Raw genomic sequence first — 23,567 nt, 5'->3', positions numbered from 1 at the left:
ATGCTTGATGTACTGCTTCAATGCTCTCCGCACGTCAAGGGTATGCCAACGGCGTTCTCTAGGATGTGAGGGCCTTGGGCAAAAGTTTGGGAGAACAAGCTCCTGGGCCCTGTGAAAGTAGGAATTGATCTTCGGGATAAATGACGTGACGAGCTGCCCGGGAGGCTAAGAAGCGCGCCGCTCCGGCCGGAGCAAATCCGGCTTCTCAGGGCAAGGCAAACGAAGTTACAGTAAGGAAGGCTAGCTAACTGGGGGAAAAAAGGAAGGTAAAACAATAAAAATCTAAGCTAAGGAAAATAGTGATTGAACTTTTGTCAGCTAAGGCTGTTAAATACGTCCGATGGGCTTTGGACTGAATTGAAAAAACTGAGTATGGAAGGAGCCAGAGGGCGTGGCCAAAGATTTTCAATCCAGTCCTTGGGCAGTGGGATAGAATTTAACCCTTGTTTGGACACTCCAAGCAGTGCACCGGAGAAAATATATTTACATATATATATATATATATATATATATATATATATGTGTGTGTGTGTGTGTGTGTGTGTGTGTGTGTGTGTGTGTGTGTGTGTGTGTGTGTGTGTGTGTGTGTGTGTGTGTGTGTATGTATGTATGTATGTATGTATGTATGTATATATATACCAATCCATTTGGAAAATGCTAGGATAAAAAAGGCTGTGCCATATTTTACTTTTGCCGCAGTCATTCACTCATGTGCTTGTCAAAGTGATATTTTTTTTAAACAATGGTCAGATTTTGACGTTGCTGTATCAAGGCTATAACTTGACCAGTCTACTAATTCTTTAAAACTCAGCTATTACTTGTACATTTAGTCCACATGATCAAAGCTAAGGAATATCAGAAATAAAATTTATGTGACATCTGTAGGGCATATATTTTCTATTCCTACTCTGGTAGGTCTTTGGGTTTCCAGCATCATATGTGCGCTGGCTAGGTGGTCTTTGTGCTGGAGCACCGGAAATCCAAAGAGCAGCTGGCCGGTGCATGCATGCGCTGGAAACCAGAAAAGCAGCTGGCAGTGGCGCATGTGCCTACAGAGGGGGCTCTGTGTGCCACCTGAAATCAATACCTTTTAGAATGTACGTGTGCCATACATTCGCCATCACGGATATAGACATAGGTTGGGCTGAGTGAAATTGGCCCAAAGTCATCCAGCGAGCTTCTATAATATGGCAGGTGTGATTCTGAGTTTTCCTGATGCTAGTTACAAAGTTAGAGTGTTACCCAAGCTCTAAAACTGCACTTTCTAAGCAGATTAGAACCTGCTAAAAACTAGGGAGAAAGAACAAACCACTACAAAGCAAAAACAATGAGGGCAGTTCTTTGCAAATTATTCAGCTATAACTCTCAGCAGGACCCAGAGAGCCTTTTGATGTGATCATAGCATTGTATATTAGCTGAGGATTGAAATCCTTAACATAATTTACTTAATGAACAAACAAACCTTTTAGACACATTGGGGATAAACTGTGAGAAAACATAGGATTGCACAGTAAAGGAAACAGCAATGTCATGCCAAGTTAATTTAATTATTACTTGTTCCCTTGGGTTGAGATGTCTATTTTCATGTCATTTTTATTTCTCCTTAATTTGCTTTGTTCCAGTGATGGGAAAAGAAAAACCAAGAGATTGGTGCTATTGATTGAAGGGCAAGAGAGTCAAATGGACCAGGTAAACTCTCAATAAACTGGACATCAGATATCCGGCAGGCTATCAAATAGCAGGCACATAGGCTGAATTTATATGGAAAACTATTCCACTTGGCTGCAGAACTGAAATCAATACCTTTTAGACATATCACCAAGATCAGACATAAATCTCGATTATATGGCTCAAAGTAGATTAATTTAAATTTTGAAAGAGTTCTTGACCTACAAATACCCTGAACTGCTGAAAGAACACACCTACTTAGCTTTAGTGTCTTTTCTTTACTTTTATTTATGCCTGCCATAATCAGGCATCTGGTTTTGCAACATATACTTCAGAGGTCTCCTGTAAAAAAAATAGTGTACAATTCCAACTAGACATGATTTAATGACTTATAATTTGAATAACAGCTAATGCTTCTATAAACCACAGCTCTATCCCGAGGAAGTATTGCAAAGTGCTTATGCTGCAACTATACAATACAATACAATAGCAGAGTTGGAAGGGACCTTGGAGGACTTCTAGTCCAACCTCCTGCCTAGGCAGGAAACCCTATACCATTTCAGACAAATGGCTATCCAACATCTTCTTAAAGACTTCCAGTGTTGGGGCATTCACAACTTCTGGAGGCAAGCTGCCTCCACTGATTAATTGTTCTAACTGTCAGGAAATTTCTCCTCAGTTCTAAGTTGCTTCTCTCCTTGATTAGTTTCCACCCATTGCTTCTTCTACCCTCAGGTGCCTTGGAGAATAGTTTGACTCCCTCTCCTTTGTGGCAATCCCTGAGATATTGGAACACTGCTATCATGTCTCCCCTAACCCTTCTTTTCATTAAACTAGACATACCCAGTTCCTGCAACAGTTTTTCATATATTTTAGCCTCCAGTGCCCTAATCATCTTTGTTGCTCTGCACTCTTTCTAGAATCTCCACATCTTTTTTACATCGTGGCGACCAAAACTGAATGCAGTATTACAAGTATGGCCCGCCTTACCAAGGCATTATAAAGTGGTATGAGTTTGGTAACTTAATTACCATAGCCAAGAATCAGTAAAGTACCAACTATCATAGCAAGGGGGAACCCAGACAATTTCAGAGGAATTGGAACAAGGGCACTTAACAGCAACCACATCTTTCACGGGAAACATCATCTGGAATTCAGTCCCTTCCTAAGAACAAACAGCTATAGCTTTTAGTCAGAAAAAAAATATAAACTGGGTTTTTTTGGGGGGAAAGAACAATAACCATCCACCATAGATAATAATGGCTGAAAAGCTACCCAGTCCCATACTAAACACAATGAGATCATATTTGTGAGTCAAAGAAGGATTGGAATTTTAAAATGCTGAATAGCAAGTTAAACAAGATTTATTGATTGTATGTTCCTTCCAAATCTGAGCTCATGACCACAAAACACTCTCTACATACGCTAAATTATTTTAAGGCACTGTCCCAAACATGTAAAGGCTACAATTAGGGTCAAGTCTCCAATCACATAAAGTCATATGGGCATTCAAGCATATTATCTGGATCCCTTTCAGTCCGGTTTCAGGCCTGGTTACAGCACAGAAACTGCTTTGGTCGCGCTGATTGATGATCTCTGGCGAGCCAGGGAAAGGGGTCAGTCCTCTATCCTGGTGCTCCTTGACCTCTCAGCAGCCTTCGATACCATCGACCATGGTATCCTTCTGCGACGGTTGCGGGAAGTGGGAGTGGGAGGCACCGTTCTTCGGTGGTTCTCCTCCTACCTCTCGGACAGGTCGCAGTCGGTGTTGGTTGGGGGGCAGAGGTCGACCCCTAGGCCCCTAAATTATGGGGTGCCTCAGGGCTCGGTCCTGTCCCCCCTCCTATTTAACATCTACATGAAGCCGCTGGGTGAGATCATATGGCGGCACGGGATTAAATACCATCAATACGCGGACGATACACAATTGTATCTGTCCGCCCCATGCCAACTCAGTGAAGCGGTAGAAGTGATGTGCCAGTGCCTGGAGGGTGTTAGGGTCTGGATGGGAACGAACAAGCTTGCACTCAATCCCAACAAGACTGAATGGCTATTGATGCTCCCTCCCAATGATTGGCAAACTATTCCATCTCTCAGGCTGGGGGGTGAAATTATACGCCCCTCAGAGAGGATTCGCAATTTGGGAGTCCTCCTGGACCCACAGCTGACTTTAGATCACCATTTGTCGGCTGTGACCAGGGGGGTCTTTGCCCAGGTTCGCCTGGTGCACCAATTGCGACCCTACCTGGACCGGGAGGCACTTCAGATAGTCACTCACGCCCTCGTCACCTCAAGACTGGATTACTGTAACGCGCTCTACATGGGGCTGCCCTTGAAAAGTGTTCGAAGACTTCAGCTAGTCCAGAATGCAGCCGCGAAAGCGATTGTGGGTGCACCCAGGTACACCCACGTTACACCTATCCTCCGCGAGCTGCACTGGCTACCCATTGGTCTCCGGACATGCTTCAAGGTGCTAGTCGTTACTTATAAAGCCCTGCATGGCATTGGACCTGGGTACCTGAGAGACCGCCTCCTGCCAATTACCTCCCAAAGACCGATTCGATCTCACAGGCTTGGCCTTCTCCAGGTTCCATCGGCCAGCCAATGTCGGCTGGCAACCCCCCGGGGAGAGCCTTCTCTGCTGCTGCGCCGGCCCTCTGGAATGAGCTCCCCGTGGAGATCCGGACCCTTACTACCTTCCCAGCCTTCCGTAAAGCTACCAAGTCCTGGCTGTTCCGACAGGCTGGGGGCTGTTGAAATATCCAGCCCTGCCTCAATTGTGAATGTTGTGCATTTTTAAATTCTTTGTATTGTCTTATTTATTTCCCTTTCCCTGTTTATTGTGAGCCGCCCGGAGTCCTAATAAACAACAACAACAACAACAACAACAATGTGGACAAACAGTGCTTCTACCCAGGGTGGAAGGCAATTGGTATGCATGCCTCCATCCTGTATTTTAGCACAATTCATTCGGGAGAATACCTGAATAGGATTTCTGTTTATTGATAAGTAAAAGCCAAAAAATATTAACCTCCCAAGAAGAAAACAGCCTTTCTTTGGGAATTTAATTGGTCAATTAAATTACTGTATAATTTAAAAAGTAAAATAAAATATAAAAAACATTTTAAATTTAATTCCTTTGAAATAGTAAGATTCATGCCCAAGTAAATACTTGTAAAATCAATCTGTCTTTCCAAGATTACAGTATTAGGAAGTTAGCTTAAGTCTCAATAATAACCAAAAAACTGCCACAGTTCAAAAGCACTACATATACTTGTATGTAACGTGACAATTGCTTAATCCTTAGAATTTTCAATATAGGCAAGAAGTCTGCTACCTATTTTAATAATTTAGCATATATAGAAAGTGAAACACTGAAGAATAAATAACTGGAATTCTAAAATCTTTTCTTGCAGTAGTTGCCATAGATTTTAACAAGATTTCCTTTAAGTATACATGCTGAATTCAATATTTAATATCCTTTGATTAAGGGATTCCACTCTTTTTTTCAACTCTGTTAATGTGTGTGCATGTCTGTGTCTATTCTATTCTGGAGTCTGGAAATGAAAATCTTATATAAACCTTCAGTTCAGTGTAATTCTTAAAAGAACAATGTTAAATTCAGTACACATAATATCATTATAAAAATACAGTAAATCAATATTCTTGAAAGTCACATACAGTGATGGTACTTACCATTGGGAAAAGCTAGAACACTGATGATTAGAAAGAAAAATACCACACAGAGGATGCCTTTCCAAATGTTATCTTCAGGGGTTGAATCATCTCTTTAAAAAAAAAAGACAAAGTAAAACATACAATTAAAACACTGTTATTCGTTTAAATTATCTTCAAGCCCAATAACTTGTTTTGTCTTTTTGTATAAGAAACAAAAGCTAATCCATACAATCAATATATACATATTTTTCTGGTTCCTCAAAATTGACCATACTTGTTAAAATATGTATAGAAATGCTTAATCATGCAGTTCACAGTTGTCCTAAAGAGCTGAGGTGGCGCAGTGGTTAGGGTGCAATACTGCAGGCCACTTCAGCTGACTGTTATCTGCAGTTCAGTGGTTCTAATCTCACCGGCTCAAGGTTGACTCAGCCTTCCATCCTTCCGAGGTGGGTGAAATGAGGACCCAGACTGTGAGGGCGATATGCTGACTCTGTAAACCGCTTAGAGAGGGCTGAAAGCCCTATGAAGCGATATATAAGTCTAACTGCTATTGCTATTGCTATAAAGGTGCTTTTCAAAAAGCAATTGGCCTTCTTTTAAGGATTACACTGGAACTTGGGAATTACTTAGATTGAGTTTGGAGAATAGTTTAATAGAGATATATTTCCCAACCTTGATTCTTTGGAAGCTCTGTTCAGACATTTAAATTCTATCCCGTGAAATCCCTTGTGTTTTTCCTACAAAAGTTCAAGTGAAAAGGCAAACCAACAAAGTTTAATTGCCTTTTGAAAAATCACCTTTGGGACGCCCATACTTGCTACTTAATTAATATGTAGAGAAGTAAAGAATTGCCGACCAAAATAAAGATATTGATTGTAGTATCCAATCTGAAAAACAACATGATCCACCAACCTTGTTTAAAAAAGTTCTTTATATTACCCTTCTCTTATTTCAGACAAATAAAAATTGAAGCTTTCTACTAAATAAAAAGTTAGTTTAATATAGATGTCTGTGACAAATTTTTTCATTGTAGATAAAAGGATGCTGTTTCTTTCTGCCTCAGTTCAAAGGTATGAAAGATTTCTACCATGTAATTATCAACGATGCAATGACTGCATTCTGGTAACTGAATCATTATGCTAGTAGAAATCAGTGAAAGCTGGAATAATTAATTTAAGTAATTCTATGCCAGAGTATGTGTAAGAGTAAGCAACAATATTTAAATGAGGAAAAAAACCAATGAAATAATTAGGATACACAAGCTAGAATTAGGAGTAGAGTGTTCTTGAGTTGATGCATTATGGTTGAGGCAAATGGAACTCATATTCCTTAAGGCCAATGGCGGAAAAATCCAAAAATCCATCTCCTGTATACTAGATGAATCTTTCTCTAGATCAGTGGTTCCCAAACTTGGCAACTTTAAGACTTGTAGACTTCAACTCCCAGAATTCTCCAGCCAGCAGAGAGGGAGTTGAAGTCCACAAGTCTTAAAGTTGCCAAGTTTGGGAACCTTGCTCTAGATATAAGAGACTTCATATGTACAATTCTGTACATTTAAAAGTAACTTTTTCTTACATATTGGATTATATGTATTTACTTATCCAAAAGATTGATCACACTATTGTAAGAATCAGCACTTCAGCACATGGAATTTGACTTTGCATCTTTTGTTAATTATTTTTGGATATTTGTTTGTATTATTACCATATTTAACAGCTCTATTTTGTATAGTTAGCATTTCTATTTTCTATAGAAATAAAGCAGAACACTGCGATTTAGTTTCTTCCAATTCATATATAAAGATTTACCACTTGTAGTCACTTTAGTACAATACACTAAAGGATTTAGCATAAATGACATGCATAGAGGATGTGCATTTTTTGATATGTACATCACAATACATCAGTGGAAATTTGTACAAATGCAACAATCTACAATGCATGCCCATCTGTAAACACACATGCATAATTGTGTAAATTATCAATTATATACAATTCATGCTAGCATGGAAGGTATTTTTACATAAGAATTTGTAAAATTGTAAGGGCAATATGACAGTATTCATAAATTAAAATTTTTATAAGGAAAAGGTTTCCCCTGTCAAGTCATGTTCAACTCTAGAAGGCGGTGCTCATCTCCATTTCCTAGTTGAGGGAGCTAGTGTTGTCCGATCATGCGGCCAGCATAACTATACAACTGAAGGCACATGGAACACTGTTACCTTCGCACCAAAGTGGTACCTATTTATCTATTTGCATTTGCATGCTTTGAAACTGCTATCTTGGCAGGAAAATTAAAATACCAAAGAATAAGAATTAATTCAGCAAGTGCATTGAATTGCAAGAGATCTATTTGTGTGCATAATTACAGGAAAACTGACCAATAAGTTTGTTGGATGCTGTTAGCTAACTTGTTCCTTTTTTTCCACCAATAGTGAGGTTATCTTTATTTTAGCTTCCTCATACTTTCCCCCTCCAAATGGATTAAGGTTATTGATCAATAGTTGACAGTTACCACTATAAATTTATGTCATCACAACAAGGATATTGCACCAAATGATTACATCCGCAGCAGACAAAACTTTTGGAAGATGAAATTTTAACATTACTGGCAACCAAAATGGGAACAAGAGTTGCTATCAGGTACATTTTCCCAGAAGAACTGTTCCACCACATCTGGAAACTGGTGTTGTCAAGACTTTTAAAACAAAAATGTCTTTATGAACCCAGGAAAAGCTAATTGTTAACAGAAATTGTTAATAAGAAAAGAGTAGGAAAAGAAATTCTAGACAGCTCTTTCTTTAATAATTTTTTTTATCTTACAATATTATCTGAGCGATATATATTAACCAACTAGGCCTCGATGTCAGATTGCATTCACTCATTTTCTTTCTCATTTCTCTCTTCCAAACTCCCTTTATTATCTCTCCCCATTGATTTTAGTTATTATCATTTCTAAAACATCTTGATAGCTCCACCCTATCTAGGTCACTAGAGAGAACAGAACTTCTCATTCTTCTTGTTTGCCAGTAGAATGAGTCACAGAAATTAAATATACACATCTTGACTTCCCACAAAAAAATGGCAAAGCATAAATCTGTGTCTCTTTATTCTGAAGTAAATGGATATCCAAATATTGTTTGACGTACAGTTCTTGCTAAAGAATCTAAGGCCTATAAACATTAACAAAGATACTACTTATTCAGGAAGGTGTTTTTAGAGAAAGCACTTCAGTTTTTACTTCTGGTTCACCCTTCTTTGATGAAAATCAATACAACTAATACAGGGTGGTCAATCTCCTAAACTGCATTAGCCAGATCTAAAGTGCATCACTTCTGCAAGGCTGAAACAAGGTGTTTCTTTGAAACTTTTTGCTTTCACCTTCCCACTTTTAAAAATTATGGAGGACCCTCAAAGAGCTTTTGCTCGTATACATTATCTTTATCAATATTTACCATATTCAAAATTAAAAGTGACACATTCATGAAACATTTATTTCATGAATTGTGTAAAAGCAACAATGTAAACTCATTAAATATGAATTAATATTTTTTTTCACGAAAGCTACCTGTATTTTTCAACTATTTTTTTTAAAAAAAACTGAAAAGACCTTATTTTAATTATTATTTTTTTGCAAATTTCTTCAGAAGATGGCAAATAAATTTGATTTTGCAGACCCCTGAGAGGATATTAGGGGGATTCCCCAGGGTTCCTGGGACCACGCGTTAGGAAACTCTACATTAAATAAATATATTCGGAAAGCTGCAACCCCGTAATGTTACAGGACGATGCTCCCCACGGCAGCGGACCGGTGCAAAGCACTTGCACACATACGGTCCATCTCCAGCATCCAAGCCGGACTGCCACCCGCACCCCCCGCCAAAAAAAAACACCCTGCCACAAAGTTGCCCCGGTTTCGGGTCGCCCATCCTGTGGCAGAGCCGATGGTCTCTGCGGGCGGGTAGTCCTCGCACGTCAGCCGGGCTGCTACCGCGCCCCGCGCCCCTGAACGGATCGCTCCGGTCCCGCCGGTACCTGGTGAAGGCGAAGGCCATGAGGCTGAGGATGGTGAAGCTGAGCAGGGTGATGGTGTGGGGCCGGTAGAAGAACTCCAGGGTGATGTCCTCCACTTGCTGCTCGTTGATCATGCGGAAGTGCATCCGATAGTTCACATCGTCCTTGCTCAAAGTGCGACTCCCCATATACGACGCCATGGTGGCAGCGCCTTCCCTCCTCCTCCTCCTCGGCGGCGACAGCGGGCCCACCACTCCCGCCGCTCCCAACCCTCGCGGCTCAACGAAAGGGATGGGAAAGCAGAAGGAGGCGCGGCCGCGGGCAGCGAGGAGACGTAGCCGGGATGTGAGAAGGGGCGGCGCGGCGCTTTAGACGTAGCCCGCCGCCGCCGCCGCCGCCGCCGCCACGAGGAAGAGCTGCTCGGGGCCTGGCCTCCCGCTCTTTGCGTCAGGAGGGGCGCCCTTGCGTGCCGGGGAAGGCGACCTTCGTGAAGGCGAGGAGGGCTTCTCTGCAGCCGGGCAGGCGTTGGAGTCCACCCCTTCACTCCCTCTTCTTCCTTCAGGCGCAGCTCCGAGCAGCGGATCCTCGAAGGACGGGAAAAAAAAAACCCTCCCGGGATCGAGAGCTGCAGCTTTCCCTGGTCCGGAGTGCAGCTGGGTGAGTTCGTCGCTTCTGGTGGGTCCTTCCTCGGAAGTAAGTCAGCCCCCTGGGTTTCTGTGCTCTGTGGAATTTACTACAAGTCGTTTTGGGGAGGCTCTGATCTGGGCGTCACCGATGTTTGGTATGTATGTATGCACGTATGCATGCATTTATTTATTATTTATTTATTATTTGTTTGTTAGTTAGTCAGTCAGTCAGTCAGTCAGTCAAGCATGTATTCGATAACATAAAGGTAAAGGTTCCCCTTGCATAGATGTGCTAGTCCAGTGGTGGGTTCTGGATCCCGTTGCAACCATACTGGTTGCAACTGGTTACAGGATCTGGCATCCTGCACATGAACGCGTGCAGCGCACGCATGCGTCCTACCCTCCAGCAACGCCTCCGCAACACTCCAGCTACTCGGCGGAACATCACAGTGGCGCCGTGCGTGTGCGCTGAAGCGCTGAAGAGTTTAAAGACAGATAAGGACGATGGGCGGGTGGGTGGGCCCTCCGGAGCACTGTACCAAAACGGTACCTGGTGCTCCAGGCAGGCACCGGTATGCCCGTATGAGAGCGGACCATCTGCAACCCACCACTGTTTGTTCCCAACTCTAGGGGGTGGTGGTCATCTCTGTTTCAAAGTCGAAGAGCCAGCACTGCCCAAAGATGTCTCCATGGTCATGTGGCTGGCATGACCCAACACCAAAGGCGCACAGAACGCTGTTACCTTCCCATCAAAGTGATCCCTATTTTTCTACTTGCGTTTTTTACATTCTTTCGAACTGCTAGGTTGGCAGAAGCTGGGACAAGTAACGGGATCTCACTCCATTACACGGCGCTAGGGATTCGAACCACCGCCCTTTCTGATCGACAAGCTCAGAGTCTTAGCCACTGAGCCAGCTCGTCCCTTGATTAGTTAACACATATAAGTATAAACATGATTTTGAATACATGAAATGGATACAAATAAATGAGGACAGTAGGACAGGGACGGTAGGCACATTGGTGCGCTTATGCAGGCCCCATACAGACTTCTTAGGAATGGGGTGAGGTCGACAGTAGACAGTCTAAAGTTAAAGTGTTGGGAGTTTGGGGAAGAAACCACAGAGTCAGGTAACGCATTCCAGGCATTGATCACTCTGTTGCTGAAGTCGTATTTTCAAGTTTTGAGCGGTTTACCTTAAGTTTGTATCTATCGTGTGCTACTGTATTGTTGTGGTTGAAGTTGAAGTAGCCATTGTCAGGTAGGAAATTGTAGCAGATAATTTTATGTACTATGCTTAGGTCAGACCGAAGGCGGCGTAGTTCTAAGTTGTCTAAGGCCAAAATTTCAAGCCTGGTGGCATAAGGTATTCTATTGCGAGCAGAGGAGCGGACGACTCTTCCACAAGTCGTTATTGAGGAGGCTCATAAGGGATCCCCTTGCCGTTCCTGGAGTGTCCTGTCGAGGACACTCTGATCTGGCCATCACCTAAAGGCGACCGATGTTGGAGTAAATATAGTACAGATAGTTCTCGACTTACAACTGTTCATTTAGGTTATTTGAAGTGACTCTTTAAATTTACAGCGGCACTAAAAAAGTGACTTATGACCGCTTTTCACACTTATGACTACTGTAGCATCCCCATGGTCATGTGATTAAAATTCAGATGCTTGACAACTGACTCATGTTTTATGATGGTCTCGGTGTTCTGGAGTCATGTGATCATATTTTGCAACCTTCTGACAAGCACAGTCAATGGAAAAGCCAGATTCACTTTACAACGGTGTTACTAACTTAACAACTGCAGTTATTCCCTTAACTGTGGCAAGAAAGGTCGTAAAATGGGGCAAAATTCACTTAGCAAATGGCTTGCTTAGCAACAGAAATTTTGGGCTCAATTGTGGCTCTTAGTCAAGGACTATAGTATTGTTAATGCATTTTAACTAGACACCCACTGCTATTTTCTCTCATTTGGGATGCTGCGTTTTTGTGATGGATGATGCGAAATTTAGTCCAGAAACTCTGAAGGGCCACAGATTGTAGACCCTCCTGTACTTCATGTTGTCTATAAAATTGAGACAACAGAGAAAAAGGATGACTGTATAACTACTGAACTGTGTTGCAGATTTTATCTAATTTTGGTTCTGCCAGTATATTAACTGTAAGGAGAAATTTTTTCTCCACGCAGCAGCTAGAACCTTACAGAGATCTCATCCCTGATATATAATGCTATTTCAGTCATGTAGGCTGAGGATATAGCAATCTTTTCTTGGGGAGGGGAGGGAGGCAAAAAAAACCCTACTTTAGGAATGGATTACTTTAAATTTTTTAAATTTAAATCGGACTTTTTTTATTTAAATCGGATTTTTTAAATCAAATTTATTTTAATAAAATGCTTTTGGAATAAAAAATCTATCTAAAGATAGTTCTCTATTTAAGATACATTAATAATTTAGTTTATTCAGCATGAAATGGAATGTAGTTGTGTAGCATGAGGCTGTATATTCTGCAATATTGGGACTGTCGGTGAGTCAACAGCAGGCCAGAGGAGGAGCTACTGCGGGAGAAAGATGTCAGTTGCTCTTCAAAAATAATGATTTAAATCGAGTTGATTTAAATCAAGCCTTTTTACTAGTGATTTAAATCGTATTTAAATTGACTTGATTTAAATCAAATCCACCCTTTGATTGGTTGGTGACTGAACTTTTATACCTGTCCATCTCACTAGCATGTGAATCTGAGTGGCAAAGAAAATTAAAACAAAAGGGGGGGAGGTTGGAGGGGGAGGTTGGGGGTGAGGGAGGTTTGGGAGGGGGAGGGGGGTAAATATTTGTAAAACCTTTTTAAAGCTTTTAATAAAAAAAGAAAATTAAAACAAAAGCTAAACAATCAATTCAACTATTAAAAATCAATGAAAAATAGTTAAAAAGGTATAATATGGAAAAAAAACAATGAAGAGTGCAGTCTAAATTTACACCAGTCTTTTGACAGGCTCCCCAGTTCCATGGGATCTCCATACTCCATGGCAAAACCAGGTTTTGAGGGCTTTCAAGGTTTCCTATCCTTAACATAATAACAGTTGTCAAGCACAGGAAAACAGAAATTCAGGCAGTTCAAATGAATGGCTTATTGTATGTTCTATACAAGAATCTGAACTACTAAAGGTCAAAGAAAATTTGTGGTAGATAAGAGTCAAAAGAATTCAAAATGGGCTGAATGTAGATCTCTTGTGGGCGTGAAGGGATCAGAACTGATGAGTTGTTTGACCCCTCCCTCAAGCTCAGCCTGGCCGTCTCCTACATCGTCACTGCAAACCAGCATTATTCTGTCCAACAAATGAATGTAAATGTTCATTTGGTCTTTTCTTGCAGATCTTAATCAGTAAGATGCCTTTGTGGACTCGACAGGTTTCCAGATGCTGCTCTTTATTAAATGCATACAATATTACAAAGAGTGCAGAGCTGAGAAAGCAATCAGTAAAAATGTGGACATGTTTTCTTGAATCATCAAAGTTGCAGCGCCTTTGCCCTTATGGATATTACCGCCACATGCTGTTAAAGAATTTCAGAACTTTGCATCTGGAGAATCACAGACACTTCTGCAGCTCAAGTACTGAACCCCATCAGACTGCACTTTCTCTCATTGACAAGCCAAAACCTGAGATAGTACCTGCTTTAGATACCGAAGAATTCCTTCGGGGTAAGTAACAAATTACATTTATATGATGTTGAACATGATCCATCGCAGCACTACGTCTAAAAGTTTTCAATTTTATTTCCTCTGCCTTCTCTGAAAAAATTGTTTCGAATTTATTGTCTGCTATATTTAAATCACACCTTTTAACTGAGCCTGAGAAAATTATTTGGCAGAGTTGAGGGTGAATCTTACACAAGTAGTACCCAGGTAATAACAGCAAACGAGACTGGAAAAGTAAGTAATCACTTGACACATTACTTAGTGACAGAATTCCCCCTTGTCATTGTTAACCAAATCCCACCAAGTGTTAGGTAAAGACCTACTCTGATCCAAGCTACTCCTGGATTGGTCCTTCCCTGTCCTAAACCTCAGCAAGGTTAGGGACCCAATGGACCCCAGTCCTTATCTCCTTTCGTATATCTGCCCTTTTGGCTGTCTTATACTCCACCGGCCCACCTGGTCTTCACTGTCCCCCTCCTGCTAAGGCATGCCCATCTAGCCTAAGCATTCTTGTCCAAATCATGTGTGGCCTTCATGCAAAACTCCTTGATTTGTAGAGTAATAAAATATTCAATATATGAATTACCCTCAGCTTCAAAGCTATCTGGGTTCATTGCAAAAACACCTTTTCCCCCCTCTCTTTATGCAGTGTAATTAGAAATGTCTGATCTCAGCCTTGAGTAAGCCATAGTATACTATTTTATCTAAATTAGCAATGATTTAATATTGCTTGTGCAGCTATAAATATGGATTTAATATAATTATGCTAAATTTCCAATCAAAATCTAAATTTCTAATTGGGTTCATTCTTTAACCTAAGGTATAATATGGCTTGTTTGATTTTATTGTGTTGTGTAATCCCAGACAGTTAATAGTTTAATACAGTGTGTGGGAATCTAACATGTCTGTCTGTCTGTGTTTGTAGGAGCAAATATGCAAGTGTAAAACTTGTGACACTGCTGGTTGTAAAAGCAAATTTGTAGAATGTTTTCTAGGGTTATAACTTTCAGAAATGAGTTATAATTTTCTTCTTCAGAGCCACACATTTGGAGGTGTGTGTGTCTGTGCATGCGTGCGTATGTGTGTATATATGATTGTAAGCCACCCAGCATTGCCCTTTGGTAAGATGGGTGGCCAATAAATTTTTATTAAAAAATGTGGAGACTCAATCAAACCAAAATTTATTATTTTGTTAGAGATTAGGCATGAGTGCAGATTATTGTACGCACTACCATTTTTATGTAAATAATTGGTAAATTATTTATTCATTGATTTATTTATAAAATTTATTACCTACCCATCTTGCCACGTGGTAACTGTCGGTGGCTTACAATATTGAAAGATAAAACTGTATAAAACTTAATAATATAAACACAATGTTATAAAATCAACCTAGCTAAAAAGATGGGGAAATATAGTTGAGTTGGACAGATATACTGCAAATCATCTATAGCAAAATGGCAAAAACTATTGGGAATCTTTGAGACACTAAATTGCACCAGATTTGCTTCAGGTTTCATTGGATGCCATAAGAACAGAATTATCTAATAAAAACTTGGGGGGGGGGGTGCAGAGGGGGGATTCCTAAACAGTCATATTGTTTTTGGGTTTCTCATTTTAAAAAAATAATAGTCTTCAATAGACTATTTAAAAAGCAGAATCTCTCTTCCCCTATATTTTGAAAACAAATACTGTAATGAAATTGAAGGAATAATAATCAGTTTAATCCAGAATAATAAAAGAATTCTCATTAGGGTTATTTATCAGTAGCTAAGATAGCTCAGCTCTATTCACTATATAAAAGCCATTATTGTGTTTGATATTCTATCACTTCCTTAACTTCAGTTGTTTTTTCACTTTAATGAACTTAAGATTTGGACGATGACTTGCCTATATCTCCCTTGGAGAAAATTTCAGAAGACGAGTCTCTTCAAATCAAAGCTGCACCACCACCTCCGTTAGAATCTTTCTCACTTAGAGATTACGTTGACCATTCGGAAACATTGCGCAAATTGGTGCTTCTAGGTAAGAATAGCTCCACTTGCTAATCACTTTGTGATATGTTGGAACTCTGTGATAACCATTTTTACTATATAACAGCCCGTCGTGTTTTTTAATATGCAACACATTCATGTTTGCAGAATATATCATATTTTTATCATAAAATGGTAGATTGATGGTATATATTGCAGAAATGTAATTGAGGGCAGAAACCATTTTCTTTTGCACAATTTCTTTCTGATAGAAGGGTTCTTAAATCCAAGAAATTCATGAAGAATTTGGAAAACAACTTCTTTAGATATATTATTTATCTATATGTACTTCAGGATGTATACAGTATTGCATATTACCCTTACAATCAATATATTAAAATTTCTGTATCTGTATCATTGCAATTCCACTTAGACTTATATGCCGCTTCATAGTGCGTTTATAGCCCTCTCTAAACGGTTTACATAGTCAGCCTATTGCCCCCAACAATATGGATCCTCATTTTACCCACCTCGGAAAGATGGAAGGCTGAGTCAACCTTGAACTCATGAGATTTGAACTGCTGAATTGCAGCTAGCAGTCAGCTGAAGTAGCCTGCACCACTGTGCCATCTCTGCTCCTATTCATATTAAATATCATATTTAATATGATATCAATATCATATATCATATTAAATTATTTGGTGCCAGTAATCTATATTCTTAGACCTTTAGAGAATGGAGCTGATTTTACCAGAATGATAGAAATCAATGAGCCTTGAGCTCTTTCTACCACAATCCTTAATTATTTAGAGTTGCTATCTATGTTTACTCAATCACATTAAAAATGACTATAAATGAATGATTATGCAGTGGAACTCAAAATTGTTAAACATCAGGGGTGAATTCAGACATGATCAGACTTAGAATAAACCTGTTGGTGTCAACGTGACTGTACCTTAAAGCTGATTGATTTCAGTGGGGCTGTTCCAAGTATGATATTTATAATATTTATATCTAAAGTAGAACGCATAGTTTTTACTGTTTGCATGTACAAAACTAGACATGCTGCAGGACAAATATTTATTTTCACTGAATGGCTATGTAATCAGTTTTTGAATTTCCTGCAGGAGTCAACTTGTCCATGGTGGAAAAACTTCCAAATGCAGGCCAGCTTCTTGTAAAACTCGATTTTGAAACTGACATTAAAAAAATCCTTCTATTTCTTAATGATATTGGTTTGGAAGATACACAATTTGGGCCATTTCTCACTAAAAATCCTTATATTCTCAACGAAGAAGTGGAAGATCTAAACACAAGGTAAGGATATCTGAGCATTCCAACTCCCTCATCCATCAAACCTCAGATATTTAAACCTGCATTGAGTTGGAATCCCTTGAATTTCTTGTTTGCTCCAGTGACACCACTTTAGAATAGTAGGTTCGGTATGGTAACAGGAGCTAAGAATTTCTAAACAGCACTGCTGGCATGAAGAATAAAAGCTGATGAGAAAAGGAGGTGTACATGAAGTCAGTACATGATTCATATAAGAGTATAGTCTTTTAGGTTGGTAGGTTACTAAACTTGCTATTTTACAAATGGATTTTGTGACCAAAGTTTTTCCAGTCACAAATTGAACATACCAATAATCCTCATTTAGCAACTGCCTCATTTAGCAACCATTCACAGCTGCAGTAGTGATGAGAAAGTAATTTTGTGACCAACCTCACATTTACAACCTTCACAGGTCTGTAAAGCAAGGGGAGGCTGATGTAAGATCATGAACCACAATCATGGTTTCACTTAGCAACCAATTCACTTAATAACCAAGTCGCCAGTCCTAATTGTGGTTGCTCAATAAAGGCTAATTGTAATGTCAACTGAATGGCTTAAACAAGTACAGCAGCTGCTATTTAGAAAAAATGCCAAGTTCTGTTCATTATTACACACAATTCCTTCCCAAATAGAGTCAAATAAAATGCATGCATTGAATTTTCGTGGAGCTTTTCCTAAAGTTGGGGGAAAAGGGTTTTTTGTTTATTTTCAGTAAACAGAATTCGATTTTGGAGACTTGACTAAACACAGACATGTGTTTATCATTATGGGGAAAATTAAAATTCCTTGTCAGTAGATAGAAATAAAAAATAACAGTGGGTTGATTAGAGATTAAATTCATTTTACTTGCCATTTTCTTTAAAGGCTTATCATTAATCATATATTCTGGTTGAAGGGAAAATAACCTTTTATCAACAGAGGAAATATTTTAGCAATTACATCTTGAGTATAATATAATTAAAATGGCTTGAAAAGAGTTTTAGTATACAATAACATTCTTGAAGATCAAAATTGTAAGAAAATCAAACATGTAAGTTTTGCTAAAAGTTATATTTATGATCAACTAAGGCATTCTGTAAACCTCATGCAGTCTTTTTGTGATAACCTGCTCAAGGGAAATTACCTCTAACAGCACATATGAAAAATATGTTTTAAAAACATAGAGTCTGAAGTAGGAGTGCCATAACATCCTATTGAAGATGGAGAATTCTTAATAAGGCTACAATGCTGGTTGGCTGTTGGTGATAGAGAAATTGAAACACTTTCTAGAAGCTTAACTTCACACTACAATCTTTATGCATTTTATTAATGGAGGATATAAAAATAACTTGGATTTTAAATCGATTCAAGTGCAAAACCAGTATCTTTTAAGTTTCCAGAGGACTTTATATAGCAGTGTAGGCACCCATCGTAGAAATTTACAGTCACCTCAGATGCTGCTGAATTATGACTGTAAGCCCTAAATCACTTGCTAGTGTGCAAAGAATACATAATTAAAAACATAATTTTCCAGATTTCTCAGCATCACAAGAGAATGTTAAAATCAAAGGAAAACTTTTTTTCTCCATTGTAGCACACAGAAGAGATTAAGCATCACTGCAGTTGCTAAAAACATGATTTCTGTTATATCTGAATGAAATCAAATTGTGAATACTATTAAAGCAGGTTCTGGTGAAATGGTAGATTCAGAAATGGAATAAAAGTTTATAAGACTCTTTTAACATAGTTTTACAAAGTGGGAGAATGGAAGGAAATAAAATAAATAACGATTCCCTTATATAATCTTCCTTCTCCCCATCTTCCAAATTTTGCTGAGCAGGAAAAACCTGTAGATTGTTTCTGTGTAATATTTGGAGAATATGCTACCTACATTTGGGGGAGGTTAATTAAAACAAAAAGACAAGAACATTACAGTTGGTTCTTTATGGGTCAGTTGGCAATGCCAAGAACATGTTAATTTTGGGATCCTTTTCAAGTAAATTCTTTTTCACTGTCCTTTTGTAGCTACAACATTACAGTGGAAATGTTTATCCAAGTCAGTTTGGCCAGTTTACCCTCAATGCTTTCTGAGATTCACAATTGACCTTCTGTCCAGAAAGCCTGCCTCCCCCGCAAACAGGTTTTCATGAACTGAATAGTATTAAGGCTTCTGTTTTAAGAAATAGGCTAGAAGAACAATGAATGTCCAAAATGAATTCCCAGCACTTTTTCCATGGTTATGTCTTTTGGGCAGAGAAAGAATGTAAATCTTTAGAGTCACTGTTTGACAACGTTTCTTGATTTATTTAAACATGCCATTTAAGTTCACTAAGAGCTATTCCTTAAAATCATAATGTATTTGCATTCAGTTGCAAACATATATTTTTGCATGCTTATTTTAGTGTAAACCATATGGGATATTAAGATCATATCGCAAAACTCAGCTAGTATTGACAGAACTTTTATTTAAATGTAGTTGGAAATTGTTAACTAATTCTTTAACATTTTTACATTATGGTTTTATTCTCATTAATTGGGAATTGTGGTATTTGGCTTTAGTGAAGACTTTTTCACCCTTCATTTTAGCTGCTTTACTTGTTAATATTATTGAAATATCTGCTACTTTGATAGATAATGCCAGGGATGTGGTCATTTAGATAAATGGTTGCCACTTTGCTTTATTTAATTATAAATGAATGTATTTCCCTATTTTCCAGGGTCGACTATCTAATATCAAAAAAATTTCCCAAAGAAGCAGTTACACAAATGGTTTTAAGGGATCCATGTTTACTCCTCCTTTCTGTGGAAAATCTGGATGATAGATTGGGTTTCTTCCAAAATGTACTTGGACTAAATCCAAGAAAGGTACCTTTTGCTTTTCTTTAACTTTATATTGAAATGAACACTCTGTAGCATTCCATTTATTTGGAATTCAGCAACAACTGGAGAGATATTGATAATTTCTATTTTGATTACAGTATATATTTGCCCACGGTATGTGAAAATATAATGGAAAAAAATCATCAAAAATCATAAACAGATAGTAAGACTCTTTTTCATTACAAGAATTTAAAATTTCCTATTAGATAGACATTTACCTAGAGGGCAGAGAACAGCCATTATACCCAGTTTTTTTGAAAAGAATATATATAGTGTTGTTATAGGTTAGACAAAAAAACCCCATTGCCATAGAAATTGAAGTAATTGAGTCATGATGTTCAACATATGTATATAAATTGTTGAACCTGAAATCCTGTTAAGATTTTACCTATGTTATAAAATGCATTCCTATATTATTCACTCTGAGTTGTATATTTGGTAGATTTTTTTCCTTACATAACCATAACACCCAAATAAGAAAATGTGTGTCTGTAATTCCATACCTGAGGCACAATAGCTTCCCATGAATATGGCTGGCACTCTAAACAGAAGCATAAGCAAAAATAGAAAATATATCACTGCTTGCTTTTAAAATTACATGTGTATGGAAACTGCCAATATATTAAAGTAAATAGTCTTCCAATGTGATTTTGATATACTATATACGTCCATATTTTTTTCAACTAGAATCATGTTGTCTCTATACTCTGCCAACAAAATACAAATGTTTATTTTACCCTAAATGTATATTATTTAATACATTTTTATTTCTTTTTGAATGTAGACTAGAAATTTGGTAACCCGTCTTCCAAGATTGCTAACTGGCAATCTTGAACCAATCGAAGAAAATCTTGCAGTAAGTCTCCTTCTTTTAGCAATTATTGTAAAATTATTTCAACACATACAAGTTGTTAAGAGTCATGCAGGATAGCAACTGGACCAATTTTCGCATGTTCCAGTTCTACATTATACTTATAACATATAATAGAAATAATACCCTAGTATATGGGTCCTCAAACTACGGCCCGCAGGCTGCATGTGACCCGCCAAAGCCATTAATCTGGCGAACACAGGACTTAACTTTGCAAGCCCTGCGGGCTGGATCTGTAAGGTAAGGCCAACAATTTTGGCCTGCAGAGACATTCTGGAGGTGGGAAGGGTGAAAAGCGGGGTGTACAGATGAACCAACAGGCCAAAAATGAGCGAAAACAGTCTGGTTTTAGCCCAAAACCAAGCTGTTTTTACTTGTTTTTGGCCTGTAAAAGGCTTCTGGAGGAGCAGGGTGCACAGACACCCCAAGAGGTCAAAAAACAAGTGAAAACAGCCTGTTTGTCACCTCCCCTGCGTCCAGGAGATAAAGAGAGAGAGAGACAGAGAGAGATTTCTCAAATTCCTTGGGGCTGAGAAGAATTGCTGCAAAACTGAGTTTCCTGAAGTGGACCACTAAACAACTGAAAAAAAGATCTAGTAAAAAGAAAAGGCAACCAAGAGTAACATGCAAACAAAAGCAAATAAAACACCCACAGGAGCAAAACAAATTAAAGTTTAATTTGTGTGCTTTGTTCAATGGACTCTTAAATTGGCCATGTCCACCTAATCACATGACCTAGTCACGCCCACCATCACATGAGCAACTAGCCACACCCATCCAGCCAGTGTGGCCCCCTGAGCGACCGTGAATTGGCCCCGTTTAAAAAGCTTGAGGGCCCCTGCCCTAGTACATGTAAAGTGTTTTGCACAAGCCCTGTGACTTTGAAACTAATATGTTCCGTTAAGTTCTTTATAAATACAGAAATACGATGAAAAACTAGTGTGAGGTAGTTCTTTGTATACTAAGTTGTGTGCTGTTATAAACTCCAGCAGAGTTATCTTTATACAATATTCAAGTGCAATCAATTAATGTTAGGAAAAAAATTTGAATGCTCAATAACAGTAGTTAACGTGTGTCTGTTCAAAGCTTGGACTTTATTTTCTGTTTCAGTATTCTAAAGATACTGAGAATACAAAGCACACAAGGATTTCGGAAAGATATTGCAATTTGTTTTATTTTGGCCAATCCACAGAACTGTGTTGAACATGTAATCTTTTTTTAAAAAAAAATAAAAAATGCTTCATTTTTTTCCTGAAAATATTGTCCCAATGTCATATGTTTCTCTGACATCTTTCAAATTTTAAAATTGATTCATAGCAATCACTCTCTTTTTCAGGTGTATGAGGAAGAACTTGGATTTAGTAAGAATGAAATCCGCCATATTGCACACATAGTTCCTAAAAACCTAAGTATGGGCAAAAAGAAGTTAACACAGATTTTTGATTATGTGCATAATGTAATGGGCATTCCCCACAAACTTATGGTACATTTTCCTCAGGTAAGAATCTTGAAATGTAATTACTAGTGGAGCACAAAATGTGTAAAGTAGTTTAAGCAGAACTCATGCAGATTGTAGACATAAAATTTATATGATCACCATCTCATATATCTCTGGGTGGTTAACAATTAAAAACAATAAAAACAGTAAAAACAGAAGAAATAACATAAAATAGCATAGCAGCCAAAAACACTCAGTCAGCATAAAAACTACCAAGAAATAGGCTCACCCAATTCACAAGATGTAAAGATATTGATTAATGTATTTTAAAGCATAAGTGAAATTGTCCATATTTAGGAAAATTATTTGCACATGTCACTAGTTTTAATGACCTGCTGTTCAATGCCATATTTGCTCAAAAAGGTAAGCCACTGATTTCAGTATCACTTGTTTCCAAAAAAAGATACATTTCATTTTTTTTCTATTTTAGATTTTTAATACAAAGTTATTACGAATCAAAGAAAGACATCTATTTCTTACGTTCCTGGGAAGGGCCCAATATGATCCGGAGCAACCAAGCTACATCTCCTTGGAAAAATTGATAGCCTTGCCAGATGATGTGTTTTGCACTGAAGTTGCTAAAGTAGAAGTAACAGACTTTGAAAAGTTTTTGAAAACGCTGTAAAGAAGAACTGTTTAAAAAATATAAACACATCTGGTAGTATGTCTTCTATCTGCAAATTTTGACAAAACTTTGTCAATAAATAAAATGACTTCTAAATATGCAAACAAATTTAGAAATAAGGTATGATTTTTATGTATCCAAGTGTGCTGATAAATGTTAAATAAGAAAACCAAACATCATAAACCAAAAATAAGGATGATTAAGCCGAGGTGGCGCAGTGGTTAGGGTGCAGTGCGGCAGACCACTTCAGCTGACTGTTATCTGCAGTTCAGCGGTTCTAATCTCACCGGCTCAAGGTTGACTCAGCCTTCCATCCTTCCGAGGTGGGTGAAATGAGGACCCAGACTGTGGGGGCGATATGCTGACTCTTTAAACCGCTTAGAGAGGGCTGAAAGCCCTATGAAGCGGTATATAAGTCTAACTGCTATTGCTATTGCTATCATGTGGACAGCCACTAGGGTTTCCTACCAATGACTTAGATGTAATGTTTACCTAACAATATCTGGTTTTAGATTTATTCCACAGTGAATAAATCAATATTTACTGTAATAGAGAAGTCTGGTAGCATCTTTTCAGACTGACATAAATGTGAGGTACAGCTTACTTCATCAGATGCAGTGGAGTTATGGAAGATTAAACTGGGAATAGGTGGAGGAAGGAGAAGTTATTACCTGGGAAGACGTGGAGGAAGAAAAAGAGGTGGAAGAAGGAGAAGTTGCCAGTACAG

The 23,567-nt window shown here is 38.5% G+C and overlaps 2 protein-coding genes across 4 annotated transcripts in view; one reads left to right on the top strand and one right to left on the bottom strand.

Annotated features, from left to right (window-relative positions):
- PTDSS1 (phosphatidylserine synthase 1) overlaps positions 1 to 9,666 on the bottom strand; it is a 42,028-nt gene extending 32,362 nt beyond the window's left edge. Inside the window, exons 1-2 of the mRNA XM_032222657.1 lie at positions 9,384 to 9,666; positions 5,365 to 5,456 (exon numbers count right to left, since the gene is read on the bottom strand). Coding sequence (XP_032078548.1) covers positions 5,365 to 5,456; positions 9,384 to 9,562 — 271 coding nt within the window. The 5' untranslated portion in view covers positions 9,563 to 9,666. The remainder of the gene's footprint in view (positions 1 to 5,364; positions 5,457 to 9,383) is intronic.
- A 77-nt stretch (positions 9,667 to 9,743) lies between these two features.
- MTERF3 (mitochondrial transcription termination factor 3) lies at positions 9,744 to 23,112 on the top strand. 3 transcript variants are annotated; one of them, XM_032222658.1, is made up of 8 exons: positions 9,744 to 10,019; positions 13,358 to 13,685; positions 15,555 to 15,707; positions 16,783 to 16,972; positions 19,684 to 19,831; positions 20,631 to 20,702; positions 22,054 to 22,215; positions 22,646 to 23,112. In XM_032222658.1, exons 2-8 carry the CDS (start codon positions 13,373 to 13,375, stop codon positions 22,838 to 22,840), a joined length of 1,233 nt encoding a protein of 410 aa, XP_032078549.1. In that variant the 5' UTR covers positions 9,744 to 10,019; positions 13,358 to 13,372; the 3' UTR covers positions 22,841 to 23,112. The 3 variants fall into 3 exon arrangements, with proteins under 3 accessions (XP_032078549.1, XP_032078550.1, XP_032078551.1); XM_032222659.1 differs by having other exon boundaries at positions 9,744 to 10,143; XM_032222660.1 differs by having other exon boundaries at positions 9,745 to 10,019; positions 13,358 to 13,682; positions 15,552 to 15,707.
- Positions 23,113 to 23,567: the final 455 nt, after the last annotated feature.

Source organism: Thamnophis elegans, chromosome 8 (genome assembly GCF_009769535.1).
Source record: "Thamnophis elegans isolate rThaEle1 chromosome 8, rThaEle1.pri, whole genome shotgun sequence".
In the NCBI taxonomy this organism is placed as follows: Eukaryota; Metazoa; Chordata; class Lepidosauria; order Squamata; family Colubridae; genus Thamnophis; species Thamnophis elegans.
This window is presented reverse-complemented; position numbering and strand designations above follow the sequence as displayed.